The sequence below is a fragment of the Orcinus orca genome, chromosome 3 (assembly GCF_937001465.1).
Source record: "Orcinus orca chromosome 3, mOrcOrc1.1, whole genome shotgun sequence".
Taxonomy (NCBI): Eukaryota; Metazoa; Chordata; class Mammalia; order Artiodactyla; family Delphinidae; genus Orcinus; species Orcinus orca.
Window position 1 is genome coordinate 168,700,876 of NC_064561.1, and position 19,596 is coordinate 168,720,471.

The following is a 19,596-nucleotide window of genomic DNA, read 5'->3' on the forward strand; positions in this document are numbered from 1 at the left end:
TTTTCTGTAATTTTATTAAAAGTCTGTGTTTTTCAAAGAGGGCATTAACCATGAGATGAAATTATTCCCTTTTTGGAGTCAGTGTTCGGGTGCATGTGTGGCTTTTTGAAAATGAAGATAGAATGAATAAAATCTTATTTGTAAATAGCATTGCCATTCTCAGATGGAAAGGGAACAATTGTCTTAAGACCTTTAGTGGTATTATAATAATATATATTATTATCATTAAAAAAGCTAGCAAAGTTTTATTTTTAATTGTGTGTATTGGTAAATCTCTTTTTTAAAAAATAATAGTTTTGTCTCTTCTATTTGTGTGTAAGTATACCCACATTTCTTCAATTCTAGTATTGCTTTTGCCTGGAATCAGAAGTACAAATTTAAATTTGGTTGCATTTCAACACCTTAAATTTTCAAAAAATTGCTTTATATATGGAAATTGTTTCAAAGAAAACCATGCCAGATCACAGTCTAATTTGCTTGAAAATAAATTTCACATCTTCTTTGTTTTTCATGGAAACATATTTATAAGGAAATATATAAATCTCTACCTATTCTCTTCTATATGTTAATAAAATATACCAATAATTAAACATTATTTAAAATCATTTTTTAAATTGTAAGAGATTATAGGAATAATGGTTTTCAATTAATTGGAGAGAGAACAGAATATACTTTATGAAAATTATGAATATATAATTTATGAACTCTAATTTCAGTGGAGTACTAAAACTTAATTTGGCATATAAGGAGAAGATACAAAGTTTTACTCTATGACCCTTAAATTCTGCAAGGTTCTTTGTCTTTGGAGATGTATTAAAACATCCCCAATCTTTTTCATGTTTTCTTTGTTCCCTTCCAAGCTCTAAACCCCAGACCTGTTTCCATTTGCAGCTGTGTTCTTTGTTGCAAAGCAGCAAGAAGAGACACCAGCTGTGCTTATTTTATTGTGCTGCTTGTTGGGGAACTAATTTAATTCTTCCCAAACATCTTGGGAGCTTCACCTGGATATCTTCCAGGATTCTAGTAGCCATTTTATAATTATTACCCTGGGGCATAACTTCAGAATGAGATAATTTCAGTAAAGTGAAGCTGACACTGCAATTCTACATGGTAGATTAGAGTGCATATGAAGAATCATATAGAGCAAGTGGTGAATCATACATTGGACAAAATTTTCTAAGATTCATAAGTTTTTTCTTCTTAACTTCCTTCTCGTAACTTTTCTTCTGTATCAGTTAGCTTTTGTTTTGTAACAAACCAAGCCACAATTTACTGGCTCAAAATATCATTCATTGTACATGGACCATCAGAAAGAGAAATTAAGAAAACAATCCTGTTTACAATAGCATCAAAAAGAATAAAATACTTACGAATAAATTTAACAGAGGAGGTGAAAGATCTGTACACTGAAAACTATAAGACACTGAGGAAAGAAATTGAAGGAGACCAAATAAATGGAAAGATAGTCTGTGTTCATGGATTGGAAGAATATTGTTGAGATGTCCATACTACCTAAGGTAATCTACAGATTTAATACAATCCCTATGAAAATCACAATGGTGTCTTCCACATAAATAGAACAAACAATCCTAAAATTTGTATGGATCCTCAAAAGACCCCAAGGAGCCACAGCAATCATGAGAAAGAATAAAGCTGGAGGTATCACACTTCCTGATTTCAAACTATATTATAAAGCTGTAGTGATCAAAACAGTACAGTACTGGCATAAAAACAGACATAGATCAATGGATCAGAATAAAGAGCCCAGAAGTACCCTTGTATATATGGTTAATGAATTGATGACAAAAGAACTAAGAATATATAGTGAGGAAAGTATAGTCTCTTCGATAAATGGGGTAGGGAAAACTGGATAGCTACATGTGAAAGAATTAATCTGGATCCCTTTCTTACACCATACACAAAAATCAACTCAAAATGGATCAAAGGCTTGTTGAATGTAACACTTGCAACTGTAGAACTCCTAGAGGAAAACATAGTGGGTAAACTCCTTGACATCAATCTTAGCAATGACTTTTTAAGTTTGACACCAAAAGCAGAAATAAACAAGTGGAACTTTAGAAAGTCTCTACACAGCAAAGGAAACCATCAACAAAAAGAAAAGACAACTCATGAAATGGGGGAAATACTTCACATTCATTCTTAGGGCAGCATTTCAAGAGAGTGAGAGCAGAAGCTTCAAGGGTTTTTGAAGAGAAGGCTCAGAAGTTCTACTACTCTACTTTTGCTGTATTCTATTACTGTACATCACTTGACACAATGTTCTGTAAATATTTATTGAATGATAATATGTTAGCCCTTTCCACCTACACTTATGTTTGGAGGAAAGAGTTTGTAAAAATACCACCTCTTAATTTTTTGAACATCATTGTTTGGATATCTGGTAAAAAAAGTTTTATTGCTCTATGGAGTAATGATTCTTTTTATTTTCTTGTAAATAATTACATTTGTTTTTTTCAAGAAGGACCACAAAACCAATTTATTTTCTCACTTTTATTCAATGATTGATACGATCTACCAGATTGCATTTTATGCTACTTCAGATTCCTTAGTTTCTCCATTTTACTTTTTATGAAAGTATACTAGATTTGGAATTCCCCAATAAAACTGGTCAATTCATAATAGAAAGTACTTCACTGGAATAGATAAATTATTTCACCATAAGTTGGGCCCAATTTACAAAAATTAAATCTCCACATTATGTTATTTTTTTTGTTTTTGGCCACACCATGGGACTTGCAGGATCTTAGTTCCCTGACCAAGGATTGAACCCAGGCCCTCTGCAGTGAAAGTGCAGAGTCCTAACAACTGGACTGCCAGGGAATTCCCAAATCTTCATGTAATGTTTTAAAAAATATATTCAAAAATGATTTTCACGTATATGCTCCTCAGTGTAGGAAATGTGAATACAAAGAAAATCAATCAGTTTTGGCAATTCTAGATACAACTTATGTTCAAGTAAATGTAAAAAATATATAATGGGTGAAATTTTCATAATGGCTAAAGGAACATTCTGGTGTATAAATTAGCCTTGGAAATTAATACTTCTCTTCATGGAGATACTGTCTTTTTTTTAAAAAAATACAACAAAAAATTTTTACTACAACTGACCTTAGGGCATCCTGGGCTTATTACAGTGGTCCCCAATCTTTCTGGCACCAGGATTGGTTTCGTGAAAGACAATTTTTCCATGGACCGGGGTGGGGGGTGGGGTTTGGGGAGGTGGGGGGATGGTTCACATGGTAATGTGAGACACGGTTCAGGCAGTAATGCAAGCAGAAGCAGTTGGCAGCGATGTAGAGCAGCAGATGAAGCTTCATTCTCTCGCCCACCGCTCACCTCCTGCTGTGTGGCCTGGTTCCTAACGGGCAGCAGACCAGTACCTGTCCATGTTCTGGGGGTTGAGGACCCCCAGCTTATATTTTATTGCTCACTACTTTATATTATACATTAATTTGAGCTTATCTGATATTTTACTGATTTGTACGTCCTTCACATTTTTAAATTATTTTATTTCTGTGTCATATGCACCTAACAAAGTATCACAAATGTAATAGTCAATAAATAAATAGACTCTATATGGAATAAAGACAAAATATACTTTTTATAGAGGTGAAGAGCTATTATTCCATGTGATTTTTTTCTGTATACTTATCACATAAATGTAGAGATATAAAATTTTCTTATTAAAATCATTCTTAATATTTACAAAAATTTACTGATATTTTATATAAATTTATCCTAATTATGGCCACTTTTGTTGTTTTCTCCTTCTCCTCTCCTTTCCTCTCCTCTCCTCTCCTCTCCTCTTCTTTCCTTTCTTCTTTCTTTCCTTTCTGGGGAAATAGACCAAACCAAAAATCTCATATTAGACACTTGCCATTACTTAATTATCACTGATAATATTAATTAGTCTATGTTATTACCCCTATATTTAAATAAAGGCTCATAAATTGAAATTGCTGTGAAATATTATAAAATGAAAAATATGGAAATTCCCTGGTGGTCCAGCGCTTAGGACTCTGCACTTTTACTGCCGAGGGCCTGGGTTCAGTCCCTGGTCGGGGAACTAAGATCCCGCTAGCTATGCCAAAACAAAATGAAACAAAAAAAGCCTTGAGGCAGTATTTCTGTTACTAAGCCTCTCTGAGTCTAGAATCACTGTCCTAAAATGAAGCAGCTATACATTCCCATCATTATATTAAAAAAATATATATACATATTTTTAAGTGTGAAATCATTGTATTAGAGCACATACTCCTGAAATTTCATTCTAAAAACTCATGTGCAATAAATTCAACGCCACTTTTTTGGGTAGTTTTTGCCATTTTCTAGGAGTCAGGTATAGAGTGAAGGCATAGCAATCAGGTGTGGGGTGAATATTCTGTGTTCAAGTATACCGAGAAGGCTCAGCATGAGGTATAGGGAAAAGGCCCAGCAAAGAGGACTAGAGTGAATACACAGTGCCCAGCAATCAGGTATAGAGTGAACATACAGAGATCAAGACTAGAGGAAGTCATCATGACCATGTGTAGAATGAAGACACAGTGATTAAGTATAAAGTAAAAACACTGCAGTCAGGTATAGCAAGAAGGTATAGTGATGAGGTGTGACAGAAGGCAAAGTGATCAGGTAGAGAGAAATGGCACAGTGAGAAAGAGGAATGTCTGTGCCATCGTAGATTCCTGCTGCCATCTACCAGATGTCTTTATTTCCTCTGTTTTTCAGGGCTCAGTCCTTGAGTTTCATAATTGCCTGCCGTCTGTCTTAATTGAGAGTCCTCTTGAGGTCCGTTAAGTTTCTCTCTGCTAAATTTCATTTCCCACCTTAGTAAATGGAAAATATTTTCTTGCTCCCATACACTGGTAAGGAGAAAACTGTGAAGGTCAGTCTAGATCTTTTATGCTTTCACATGTTAAGTGACCCCCTTATTATTAAACATTTTATGGTCTTTATGATGCTGAGGTATGTTCTCTTTATATCTACTTTGTTCAGAGTTTTTTAAGATAAGGGAGTGTTGAATTTTGTTAAACACTTTTCTGCTATTCATGTGACTTTTATTCTTCAAATTGTTAATATGTTGTATCACATTGACTGATTTGCAAATATTAAACCATCCTTGCGCTCTTGGGATAAATCCCACTTGATCATGGTGTATGACCCTTTTAATGTATTGTTGAATTTGGTTTGCTAACATTTTGTTGAGGATTTTTACACCCATGCTCATCAGTGATATTGTCCTATATTTGTGTGTGTGGGGGGAGCAGTGCTGTGTGTGGGTGTGTGTGATTTTCCTCTCTGGTTTTAGTATCAGGGTGATGTTGACCTAGTGGAATGAGGAGTTCAGAAGCATATTTTCCTCTTCAATTTTTTGGAATAGTTTGAGAACTATATACATTAATTCCTCTTTAAATGTTTGGTAGAATTCACCTGTGAAGCTATCTGGTCCTGGAATTTTGTTTGTTAGGTATTTTTTTGATTACTGATTCAATGTTGTTACTAGTGATCGGTCTGTTCATATTTTGTACTTTTCTTGATTCAGTCTTGGAAGATTGTATATTTCTAGGAATTCATCTGTTTTTTCCAGGTTGTCCAATTTGTTGGCTTATAATTGTTTGTAATAATCTCTTATGATGCTTTATATTTCTGTGGTGTTGGTTGTAACTTCTCTTCCATTTCTGATTTTATTTATTTGAGCATGTTCTTTTTTTATCTTCATGGGTCTGGCTAAAGATTTATCAATTTTCTTTATCTTTTCAAAGAACCATCTCTTAGTTTCCTTGAATTTTCTGTTGTTTTTCTAGTCCATATTTCATTTGATTCTGCTCTGAGCTTTGGGCTTTGTTTTTCTTCTTTTTCTAGTTCCCTTAGGTGTAAGGTTAGATTGTTTATTTGAGATTTTTCTTGTTTCTTGAGATAGGTCTTTATCACTACAAACTTCCCTCTTTGAACTGTTTTGCTGTGTCCCATAGATTTTAGAACACTGTTTTTCCATTTTAATTTCCCTGGCTGTTTGTGAGGCCCAGCCATGACTTCTGGAGGCATGTTAGTAGGCAGGGCTTGTCCCCAGGCCTAGAAGTGTAATTGCAACTGCTGCGAGAGTGGTGATGCACTGGGCTGGCCCCAACACGTCTGGCTGTGAGGCACCGCCACAACTGCTGGTGTGCTAGGCTGGACCCCAGAGAGGGAGCTGCTTTAGAAAGACTCTGGTGGTGGCTGGAGACATGCACTGGATGAGGTAGGGTGGGAACTGCTTTGGAGGGGTGCTGGTGCCAGTCCTCAGGGGAACACCAGGGCAGGGCACATGGTGTTAACTAGGTTAATGCAGAGTGACAGAAATGGTGCCCACCAGTGCTGGACCAGCTAGGTGAAAGGAGAGTAAAAAAGAAAAAAAAAATGGCATCCACCAACACTTCTGTCCCTGGAGAAAGTTTCACCTGCTCCCTGCTCCTTCAGTCCGTGTCCTAAAATTAGTCAATGAATCTCCTTCTCACATGACCCAGGCACATTTTAAGCTGCTGCCTCTGCACTAGAACTTGGGGTGAGTAAGTTTGTATGTAAGGTCTTCGTTAGCGATGTATCAGTTTCCTCTGGCTCTCCTAGACGTAAGCCCCACTGATTTTCAAATCCAAACATTATGGGAGCTCGTCTTCTCCATGCAGGTTTCCTAGGCTGAGTAGCACAGTGTGGGGCTCAGGCCTCAGGGAGGCCTCTGCAGTTGTGATACCCTTCCCACTTGTGGATTGTCACACCAGGGGTATGGGTTTCACAAGACTGCATCTCTGCCCCTCCTATAGTCTCCATGTGGCCTTTTCTTAAATCCTTAGTTGTAGAAATTCTGTTCTGTTGGTCTTCAGGTTGTTCTCAGAGATAGTTGTTCTATATGTGGTTGTAGTTTTAGTGTGTCCGTGGGAGAAGGTGAGCTGAGGATTTTCATCCTTTGCTATCTTGAACTGGACTTGGAGTTATCTACTATTAAATTTCAGCTAATCAATCCTAATCTGACTTTGCCATTGACTTTCTTCATGGAAGAAAATTAGTATTGAATTTTTGGTAGTACACTGAACAATTGTTGGCAAAGGAATCATACAAGCCATGGTTCCATTTAACTAAGGCCGTCACAATGGAATGTTTCCCCAGTCTCACTGATGTGTTCATTAGTGTAAGTCTAACTAAATGATCTCAGTAAATCTTCCACTGCTGTATCACACTGAAGTGCCATGAAATATTGGGGAAATTGTGTTCCTCCTGAAGGGGGCACTGCTTTGGAAGTTTATCACAGCATGGCATGTATATATGGCAAGGAAGAAGCAAACAGAAAAATAAGAACATGTGATGGCTTTTGTTTTACCCAACTGTTTGTGGTAAGTTGTTATCAGCAACAGAAAGAAACTCAACTAGAAGAATCTAAGTGCACATCAGTAAACAATACGGAATATCATGTAGCTGTGAAAATTATATTTACCAAGATGGCATGGACATTTCCATGCCATGTTCTGTTATTACAGAAAAAGCTGCGTAGAGTTCAGTTTAGTATGTACATGACTACAAGACAGACCTTTGAATGAGTGGAGAGAGTTATGAAAAGACATGTAAGACACTGCTATGATTGCTTTTCTTAAGGGAAATGAGACAGGAGGTATATTTTTCTTACTAAGATCATGTTTGACTTCTTTAATTTAAAATATTCTGTAAGATAAATACAATTAACAAAAAGAGATTGCTTTGAGTAGGAGTATTTCTGTATTGTCCTCTCAGCAAAGAGATGTAAGACCACCCGTCTTGGGATTGCTTTGTAACTAAATTTACACTCTGTGTGATTAAAGAAGCTACTGACAAAGTTACGGAAACCTTGGTGATTCCAAGCAACATTTCATAAACCTCTTCCACCAGGTTTAATTTTCAGCCTTAAAAACATATATATATATATATATATATATATATATATATATATATACACACATATATACATATATGTGTATATATTCACACATACACAAAATGACACTTATACACATTTCATAATAAAATTATGTATAATTATATATATATACATATACATATATACAATAATAATAATATAACCAGCCTAGTGAGGCAATAAAACTCTGTGGTCTATACTTTGATTTACCTGACTGAGTGCTTTGCAAACACCTGTATGTACAGAACCAAAGTAGCACGCATGTGATATATTTATGTTTGTATATTTTAAATAATCTAGATCATATGTTTAAATAATTTGAGCTCAGGAATTAGTTTTGGTATACATCAAGAGAGAAAACAGGAAGAAACATTGTATATAGATGAGCCAAAGAGCAAGAACTATAATTATAAAATATTTTATGTAACTGTATCATAAAGACCATTTTCCCCAAACATCATGTAGTATTTTCAATTCAAAAGAGTCATTTTCAACAAAGTTCCACAGCAACATTGTAGAGGGTGGCAGTTCAGTAGACAGTGCCCCTGAGGGAGGATAACTTGATGCAAAGTAACACTAGCCCAACCATAGTTTGCAGTGTGAGTGAGAAATCAACTTTTATTGTTTAATGCCTCTGAAATGTAGGGATTGTTACTGCAACATAATTTAACCCACTCTTTCTGATATTTCTCCCCTTGGCACCTCAGAGAGGATATTCCAAAAGTAGTTTGAAATACATAAGTATTTCAAAAATAAATCATAATAACAAGATAGGGTGCCAACAGTGGATAAATCCAGAGATTCCAAAAATTCCAGAGCATTGAAAACACTAAAAATTAATTAATGGGGTAAAAGAGACAGATCAAATTTACAGGCCTAAACACTAAAGGTGAAAACTGTTCTGCCCCCAAATCCGCTGTAAATACAAAAAAACAGAGGAAGTCACTTGGGCAACTTATTAAAGATTTCAAAGCAAGGCAGAATTTTTTCAACCTATTCTGTACATACAAAGAAAATGTGTTTTTATTATACCCTTAAAGCCTTTGATTTCGGTTTGGTTTGGTTTGGTTTGATTTTCCTAAGGATGGCTCACATAGGGCTATTGGGACATAAGGATGAAGCAGAAAATAGCTTCCAGTAAACCAGAAAACTCACATAAGAGGGGAACAAAAAAGAATCAAAGAGCTCTTACCAGTAGGTGAATATCACAAAGTCCTTGCTTCTGATGCAAACGACTCCTCCCTCTGGGGACACAAGAGTCCTTGATCTGCCTGGCAATGTATGAACCCATTCTGCCACACTTATTAAGATGTAGCACTCCAACTTAACAGGGGAAACATCAAATCCATTTTTTAAATTTCTATTTAAAATTTTATGTTTTCTGCTTTATTGAGGTATAATTGACAAATAGGAATTGCATATATGTAAGGTGTACAACTTGATGTTTTGATGTATGTATACATCGTCAAGTGATCACTATGGTCAAGCTTATTAACATATCTATCACCTCACGTAGTTACCATTTTCTTTTTTCCTTCCTTTTTTTAATGTGTGTGTGTATGTAGTGAGAAGACTTAAGATCTACCCTCTTAGCAAATTTCAAGTATGCAATACAGTATTGTTTACCATAGTCACTTTGCAGTACATTAAATCTACAAAACTCATTCATCTTGCATAAGTGAAACTTTATATCCTTTTCCAACATCTCCTCATTCTCTCTCTCTCTGCCCTACCCCTGGCAGCCACCATTGTATTCTCTGTTTTAGGAGTTCGAATATTTTAGAGTCCACATATAAGTAAGATAATGCAGTATTTGTCTTTCTGTGTCTCGCTTATTTTCCTTAGTATAATGCCCTCCAGGTTCACCCATGTTGTTGCAAATGACAGGATTTCCTTCTTATTTTAAGGCTGAAATATAGCTGTATCTGTATCACATTTTCCTTATCTATTCATCTCTCCGTGGACATTTAGGTGTTTCTAATGACCTCAAATATATAACTGAAAAAATATCAAAGATGAAAAGGTGATGAATTATATATGTTTCCTCAGAAATCATTACAGGCACAACATCTGCTGCCTAAAATCAATGTAGCAAGAGATAGGGATTTAAACATTTTATCTATAATAATAAAAGTAATGCTACCATAATTAAAATTAATAAGTAATTAAAATTGCATGGTGGGGGAGAGATATTGGGAGGTAATGTAGATGCAGTGCATTCTTCATCTTTAATTAGATCAATGACAATTTTCAATTGTGATACAATCAGAAAATTTTAAATTAAAATGAAAGAACAAACATTAGGGCAAAGAAAATGTTGCTACTTTTAATAGTAGATCTGGTAGGAGTAGGTATGGGACTAAGAAATAAAGAGGATTTTAATTTTATATCTGTATTGTTATGTTTTATTTTTGGTTACTGTAAAATATGGAAACTGTGCTATTAAAATATTTAAAAATCAAATTTTCAGCTAACTGGTAAAAAAGAAATTGAAATTATTGTATTTCCTCAATGATTGATATTCATGACTGAATGTCAGTTGTTTATGTGAGTGGATATGTACACATATATATACATAAATATGTATATATAATATATAGTATATACTTTATAATCTTTTATTAAACACTTCTGAAAAATTATTGCAACTTTTGTGAGCAAAGAAGGACAAAATATTTCTGTCCCTGGTATTCTGTTTGTTAGTAATTGTTTCATAGTTTATTGGTTTTGATTTTATTTCTGCTTTTGTTTTTATCATTGAATGAAAATTCAGTTTAAATAATAGTGTGCTATTCAGAAAAATGCTGAACTTGTTAATAACTTATTTTTTAAATGGAATACTTTGTAAAGCATGAGCATTGAAGCAACTTATAGATACAAATTCTAATTTTTGATAAGAAATTGATATAAAATCAGCAATTATGCAGTGCACTTGATTATCACACATGCTAAACTAGGGAATACTTTAAGAAGTATTGAATTACTATTCCTCTATATCTGTAAATAGATTGATAGATAGAGTATATATATGTATGAATTTTCCTCCACGTTAAAAACATTCTCCCCGAAATTCTCATTTTAAAATTTTGCATAAAATAGATAGCTCTCCAAATGATATATTTGTCACATTCCAATATGTTAAGTAATTTCAAGTTATTGAATGTAAAGAACACCCAGATTCTCATTTGAAAGTAGTAACTATATTAGAGTCAAGTTCAGAACCTAATCTTTATATTTGGTAAAGTATAGTCATTATCCAGAAAAGATATGAAGGATACTTGGGGAGAGACTTGTTAATACCTTCTGTATGCATTGGAGCTTAATCAGGAAAATCAAATCCACCGTCATGTAGTTCAATAGAAGGAACTGAGTCTGTGGAACAAGTTACAAAAATGGTAGGAGAAATGAAAAGCCAAATGGTGAACTGTGAGGCAACCACTGAAGGAATTGAGCATCCTTATGGCTGGGAGGGTGGTGTTACCTGACCCCTGGAGCTGGGTTTTAGTGGACAGACATGGGAAACACTAATCAATGTCAATGACAGGTGTTAGATTCCTACAAACATCAGAACAGGGTAGGAAAGTAATGTGAGGACAACATGCAAGTGGATTTAGAAGATATGTAAGACTGGTGGGGATATGATAGTCAAGTCACTTTTTACTGCAACCATTTACTCTGTACAGAAATCAAGAGAATTGTGAGCATTCTATAAGGCTACAGAAGAGTACATCACTGTTGTCGGTACTTGGAGATTTCTTCCCCCTAAGTATTTTATATACAGACTCTGCTGACAAAATATATTTACTGACTTGGCCTTTGGCTATGGTGTGTATGTGGGGTGAAATATAATGCTGCCTCTCTACAAGTAGATGCATTTGGACAGGCATTACATACCACCAAGGAAACAGACAAGAACAAGGCAGAAGATCTTGTAACTATTAACACTCAACAGATCATGACTGAATGTTGCAATGGCGTAGATGCGAAAGAATGTCACAGCAAAACAGAGAGGACCAGCTTGAATTCTGCCTTCTCAAATTGTGAACTATATAACCTTTATGTACCTCGATGCTCCCATCTGTAAAATGGCATTGGGTGTAATTTTCTCAATGGATTTATCTTATTATTAAATTAAATGACATATAGCAGAGGGATCCCACATTACTGGCACTAAATACATAATTTTTCCTTAATTTTTTCATTTATGGTATATGATAAGAAGTTTACTTGAGTAATGTCAAATCTCACATTTGGTAGTTCCATAAAAAGGATCTAATTGAAAGAACACAGAAACTAACAATAGCTGTGATTGAAAATATACAATTAAAATAGTGAATTCTGCTCTGTTACCCAGATGATTCATAAGTGTACTTGCAGAGGATTTTTTTAATCCAGTGACTCTTGTGTGAGTACTCAAGGCTTTATAAAATTACACCATGACTGGAATACTGCGCTATTTCTCTGTTGGTGAAATTACAGTCCTCCTGTGAGGAATGAAATTTAAGTTGTACCTTGATGACTATTACTTTTTCACAGTCCCTGGAAAAATCTTCTGGGAATTAAGCCCTAAGAGATTCCTTCAGAGAGGTACTCTCAGCCTTCATAAATCTCCAGCTTATTTTTACTTAGAGTTCTTGCTCAATGTTAATTCACTTGATTTTTTTTTTTTTTTTTTAGAAGATGTTACAGATAGGAGTTTATTAATGAATTTATTTATGGCTGTGTTAGGTCTTCGTTTCTGTGCGAGGGCTTTCTCTAGTTGTGGCAAGTGGGGGCCACTCTTCATCGTGGTACGCAGGCCTCTCACTGTCGTGGCCTCTCTTGTTGCGGAGCACAGGCTCCAGACGCGTGGGCTCAGTAATTGTGGCTCACGGGCCTAGTTGCTCCGCGGCACGTGGGATCCTCCCAGACCAGGGCTCGAACCCGTGTCCCCTGCATTAGCAGGCAGATTCTCAACCACTGAGCCACCAGGGAAGCCCCCACTTGAGATTTTAACAGAGCTGTGAACCCTGACAAGTCATGCATAATGATTTGCAATCTCAGAGAATATTTGTTTGGTATTAAAATGCCTTATTAAATATTTCAAATTGATCTTTGGAGACTTTCGGGAAAGTCCCCTCTGTTTCTCATTGATATGTAATGTTACAAAATGTGTGCTGTTTATAAAACAGTAGTACAAAAAGAAACCACATGGAAAGACTGACACAGGGCAGTCCCAAAAGGAAACAAGACACGTTTTATTGTACAAAAGAGATCTTGAAAGCTTTTGTATGTACTTGAATCTTTTCATATTTGTTTCAAACATCAGCTGAGAGGCTCTAAACCCTAGCATGGGATTAGTTAAGTGTGCACTGTAGGAAATATTTAACGTGAAAATATTGTACACTAAATAGCCGATGAAACTTTAAGATGCAATGTTTCTGTGGTTATTGTTTTTAATGAAAACAGTTGTAAAAATTAAAAACGCTTATATAGCGCTTTTTAAAGTTTTCTTTGATTGGAAGCCAGTTATATAGGGAAGGGACTGTTGGTTTAATATCTACTGACCAAATCCATATAATAATTTCCAGAGAAAATTAGATTCTTATTTTAATATTCTAATGGAATCATGGACTTTTAGGTATCTTTACGTATTTTTCTTTGGAAATCTAGCACTGTAGAGGATAACAATTTTCTCTTTTCTATTATGTACACAGTTAGGGCCCATAGCATGAATAAAGGAATTGAATTGTCCAATGTGGGATACTTTTCTCAGACATAGATATATCCATACCAATAATTTCTTTTTCACTTAAACTTTTAACCAGGAATAAAAAGTCTTTATTAAAATGACCAATGTAACTAATTAATTTACTTAGAATGCTAATAGGTGGATCACTAGTAATGCCTAATATTCAGAAAAAAAATCAAATACCATTAATTCCTACCTAATTTAATTTTATCTACTTGTGAGATTAGCTTTTGATTTTATCTCCTTTTTGATGTTCTGGCATCAAATAGTCTAGGATATTATCAATCATCTTTTTCTTGGCTTGTAACTTCAGACTCTTGTCCAGAGTCAAAGAACAACCATAAATTCTGAGAGTAAATGTCACTTCCTTCCACTGCAGTCGTAGCACAATGTATCAGTTTGCTAGGGCTGCTTGCACCAAAGGACCACAAACTGGGTAGCTTAAACAACACAAGTTTATTGTATCACTGTTCCTGAAGCTAGATGCCTGAGGTCAAGGTATCAGCAGGGCCATGTTCCCTCTTCAAGCCCTGGGGAAGCATCTGCTCCAGCCCTCTCATCCAGCTTCTAGTGCTTTGCTGGCAGTCTTTGACTTACCTTGGCTTGTGCAGGTATCACCTTGATCTCTGCCTTCATCTTCACATAATGTACTTCCTGTGTGTGTATGTGTGTGTGTGTGTCTGTCTGTCTGTCTCCCTCTAAATTTCCTGTTTTTATAAGAACACCAGTCATGTTAGGGTAGGGGCCCAAACTACTGCAGTGTGACTTCGTCTTAATTAATTACATCTATAATGACCCTATTTCCTAATAAAATCACCTCTTAAAGAACTGGAATTCAGAAATTCAACATATGAACTTTGAGGGAAAACAGTCCAACTCATAACACATACCCTAAGGCATTTTATGTTTTTATTATTTATATATTTCTAATGAAAAAAAAAAAACCTTTTTTTCCTTAATGTAAAAGAACTTCCAAAAGCACCAATCATTCTTAAAATGTTCCCATCAAACCTTCAAATAAACAGGAAAATAAAATAAGTATAATGTTTTCCTTTTGGTTTAGAACTCCTTGGTAGCGAATCTTTGAACAATTTATTTCCCACCCCTGCTATTTAACTCACTCCTGCTGTATTCTGGGGCAGGTTGATTTTTGGTTGAGTTGGGCTGTGCATATACCTATGCTCCCTTCAACCAGCAATCTGTTTACTCAAAGTGGCAGACTGATACCTTCAGATGCCACCAAATGCGATAGAGGTAATTTACTGTTCTTTGCTTTACACACAATTATAATTGCCTACTACCCTTGAGACCAACGGTACAGAGGTGTCTGTGATTGATAATGACCATACTTTTTGACCACAGTAGATAGAGGGTTAGTATATTTTCTTTCTCTCCTCTGGAACTCTTTTCTGCTCTGCCCACTTCTTTTTGGTACTTTAAACCATCACTTAGTCAACACCACCATACTACTTTTATTTCTTTTCTTCCTCCGTTTCTCCTTTTTCTTTATTTCATTTGTCACTCCACTCATGCATCGCAGCTTTCACTTAACAAGCCTGGGCTTTTAAAGACAGCTCAAGCCAAGCAGAGCACTCTTTCTTTCCTGTAATGGTCCGGCCTGTCACATTAAATGATGTGTGATCTTGCACTATTTGCCTTTCCCAGTTTTCTTCATGGAATGGTTGCTGTGGGGCTACAGTTTAGACATTAAAATTATTTAGACCTAAATCACTATTGTAAGGCCACAGCAAGTTTTAAAACCTGAGCATTTTACGACTGTGGTTTCTTAAAAGATGGCCTTTATTTTACTGATTTCTATCTATACTGTTTTTTTTTTTTTTTTTGAATCCTAGTAATTCTTGTATGCCCGGTATGATCAGCATTTTTCCTATAAGATCAAAGATTTGATTGGTATAATTTTATAACATTTTAATCATAGTATGGGCTTCTTTACACATTTTAGAGTCTGATGTGGGTACCTACTACAGATTTTAGTTTCTTCAATGAGGTACCAAATGAAAATGCCTCCCTCCTAAACCAACATTTTTGGGTAAATATCTACCTACTGGTATTCTCTGAACAAGCTGGAGAGATGAATATGGGTATGGAACAGGTGTTGAGACGTCACAGAAGTCTTTAATGTTCTATAGTAATTATTATACTTAGTCATGGAAGAGGTAGTCTACATGTGACTAGCTCTGGAAAGTTTATCAAGCCAGATATCATAGTGCTATAATGAGAAAAATTATGGTACACATCCAAGCCCAAATAAGGCTGTCTAAGAATGGACTAACAGTGAAGCAATAAGATATACATTTTAAACTTTAAAATTTGAGGTCATCATAGATTCACATGCATTCATGAGAAACGATATAGATTTCTTGTACCCTTTACCCAATTTTACCCCTTGCTAACATCCTGCAAAATATCCAATATAAAACAATATCATAACCAGGCTATTGAAATTATTTACCAATTTTATTTAGATTTCCCTAGTTTTACTTGTGAGTGTATGTATGTGTTTAGTTCGCACGTATCCATAATCAAAATACTGAACAATTCCAGCACCATCATTATCTCTCATGTTGCCTTTTTATGACCAAACCCACCCCTTTCCACTCCTTCTTTCCCAGACTGTGGCAACTACTAATCTGTCATCCACTTCTAAAATTGCATCACTTCAAGAATGTTAAATAAGTGGAATCATACAGTATATAGCCTTTGAGGATTGTCTTTTCCCCTCCTGGGTATGATTCCCTGAAGATTTATCCAAGTTAGTGCCTATATTAATATTCTGTTCATTTTTATTGCTAAGTAGTATTCCATAGTAATACTGTACCATGGTTTGTTTAACCATTTTCCCATTGAAGGATATCTGGGCTTCTTCTAGTTTGGTGCTACTAAGAATAATGTTGCTGTGAATATTTGTAAATAGGCTTTTATGTGAACGTATATTTTTATTACTTTAGCATAAATGCCCAAGAGTACAATTTGCTGGATTGTATGGTAAATGTATGTTTGTTTATTTAAGAATTTTCTAAACTTACATTTCCACCAGCAGTGTATGAGAGGCCTAATTTCCTGCCAGAATTTGGTGTCACCATTATGTTTTATTATCCACAATTAGAAATTTCTCTTAGGTATAACACAATCCTTTTCTTCTAAGTGTACATAATTACTAGTTATATTTTTGCTTAGCAGATCAATGTAAAAATACTATTTAGAGGCCAAAATCATGGCATTTTATTAAAAATCTTTATACAGTCATCCCTCAGTATCTGCAGGCAATTGGTTCCAGGACCCCCGTGGACACCAGAACCTGCAGATACTCAAGTCCCGTAGCTGGCCCTCCATATCCATATCCGTGGGTTCCATATACAGAAATTCAACCACAGCAGATCATAACATAGTACACAATCAACAGTTGGCCGCATTTGTGGATGTGGAACCATATATATGGAGGGCCAACTGTACATTTATGTTCTACTAATAAGGATTGTCAAATGAACTTGGCATACTAAGTCTATTAACTTTTCTAGGATCCTTTGAAGGTACAGAAAAAGTTTTGCTTAAAATTGTGTCTGAATTCCAACATAGAAGTAAAAACTTTGTAGTTAAGTAGATATTAGACCCTTAGTAGGTGTGTAAGACCTAAATCATAGACTTAACTACTAAAATTAAAAACTGAAATTTGTCAGTACCCCCAGCATTGTTCAATAGTCAACTGTACACTCTCAAAATACTTTTGATTTTTATCCCCAGTTAACACCTATTTGATTCTTGAGCATTGACCCAACCTGACGCTGATTATGTGAGGGTTAAAAGAGACCCTTTATAATGGTATCAGCATATAAAGAATCACATTAAACTATCTTAAACCAGACACTCCATTCTGGGCTCTCATTTAGGACAGTTAGTGGCACGGAAAGAAAGCAGGGACCGTGTTTGAGAGATAAATCTAAGAAATACAAGAAATTATCACTCTCCATAAGTATTTCAGCATTACCTTTTTCTGTGTACAAATTAATCATGTGTTTAATGCCATCACACACTAAAATTTGTTTTCCTGAATGCACAGGTACCTCTGTTCTACAGGTGACAGCCACTGATGCAGATGACCCTACCTATGGAAACAGTGCTCGGGTGGTTTACAGCATTCTCCAGGGACAGCCCTACTTCTCTGTAGACCCTAAAACAGGTTAGTGTTTTTAAGGATAATTTGTGTGCAGATGCATGCTACAATAAAATAAAGCAATATTTTCATGTCTATGTACTTTTCTACATTAGACATTGTTATTTTAGCACATTAAAAAATGCCCTCACTTTTTCTAAAACAATGTGATTGCATAATTGAAGATAAATTAACTGCTCTCCTTAATATTTGATTATCCATCATTTATATCCATACAAGTAAAATGCTTCTTACATTTGCATATTTCTGTGACATTTAAATAAATGCTGTCTATTTAAAACAGAGGTTACATAACGCTTCAGCCCTCAAGTATTGTGTTACGTAAAACAAATTAACTGAGAATAAAGCCAAACACATACAAGCATTTGTTAAGGAAAAATGTGAATTCTGCTTCACCTCTTCTCTTTTCTGTAGCCAAAATAATCATATCATATTATATTATGTGATGTCAAAATGAAAATGAAGGATACTCAAAAATTCATTTTAGGGCTATGTTATAGCAGCATAGTCTAAAAACCACAAAAACTCATGGCCTTATTGACAAACAATTTGTAAATAGAAACTCGGCTAAAGCTAAATATAAACCCATTTTTAATGTAGCTAAATGTTCAGTATGAAGTGTTTCAAGTTTAATAAACAGTTTCAAGAACGTACATAATCAGGAGACACAGATGGAGCAGAGAGAGGTCCAGGATATTCCAGAAGCTTCCTGGGTCCTTTCTGGTCATGTGAGATGAATTCTGAATCAAGTTAACATGTGAGATCTTCAAGTAAAGGGCACTGCCACATAACTAACACAAAAGAGTCATATTTGGTCATAAATATCCCCTTATCCTCATATTGTTATATAGCTTACAACAATTTTTCAGGGAACCCTGCTCAGTAAGTCTACAGATTACAGTTTATTAACCATTGTCTCAGGCAGTGAGGTACATCAGCTGAAATGATGCTATGGACAGTCATACTCCAATAGTTAATGCCATTAGATTGCTAGGAGGATTGTCATTTTCATGTTTACAAGAAGGTGCCTTCTCTCTTTCCCTGGTGCACTCCAACACAAAGTACACTGGGCAGGAAGAGATCTCAGACATACTGCTTAACCCCTTAAATTTCTATAATTTAAGAAGAAAAGAATGAAAAAGGTGTATAGATATAGGTAAATGAAGAATATACACATATATATCCACATATTATATGCATTACAATTATAAAATTAATTATAATATTTAATTAAGTGAAATAAAAAATAAGAATTGGGAGATAATAAAAATAAATAACATAATGTGACCTAAAGTGAATATGAGATATATAAGTTCTTGTAGTACTAAGCTATTACTGAATAGTTAGAAATAAAATTGTTTATTAACCGAATAATCAAAATTCTGGGACAAAAATTATATATCTCTCTCTATATATGTATATATATACACATATATACATATATACGTGTATGTATATGCATATACATATATATATATATGTACACGCATGTTGTTCTGGTAGGAGACTTTTAAATTAATTGAAAATATTTTTTATTGAGGTGTATTTGACATATAACACTGTAAATTTAAGGGGTACAAAATGTTGATTTAATGCACTTACATATTGTAATATGGTAGCCATTGTAGTGATAGAAAATCTTAAGCCAAATCATTATTTGACAATAGCATTGCTCATTTTGTGGTACTTTCCCAATAACCATGGTTCTTTTATATAAGAAAGATGTGTATTTCT

At 34.9% G+C, this 19,596-nt stretch overlaps 1 protein-coding gene across 5 annotated transcripts in view; it reads left to right on the forward strand.

Moving 5' to 3' along the window:
- CDH18 (cadherin 18) overlaps nt 1–19,596 on the forward strand; it is a 1,015,987-nt gene that overhangs the window by 756,681 nt on the left and 239,710 nt on the right. For all 5 annotated transcript variants that reach the window (XM_049707304.1, XM_049707305.1, XM_004276373.3 and 2 more), the window contains one exon: nt 17,749–17,868. In XM_049707304.1, coding sequence (XP_049563261.1) covers nt 17,749–17,868 — 120 coding nt within the window. The remainder of the gene's footprint in view (nt 1–17,748; nt 17,869–19,596) is intronic.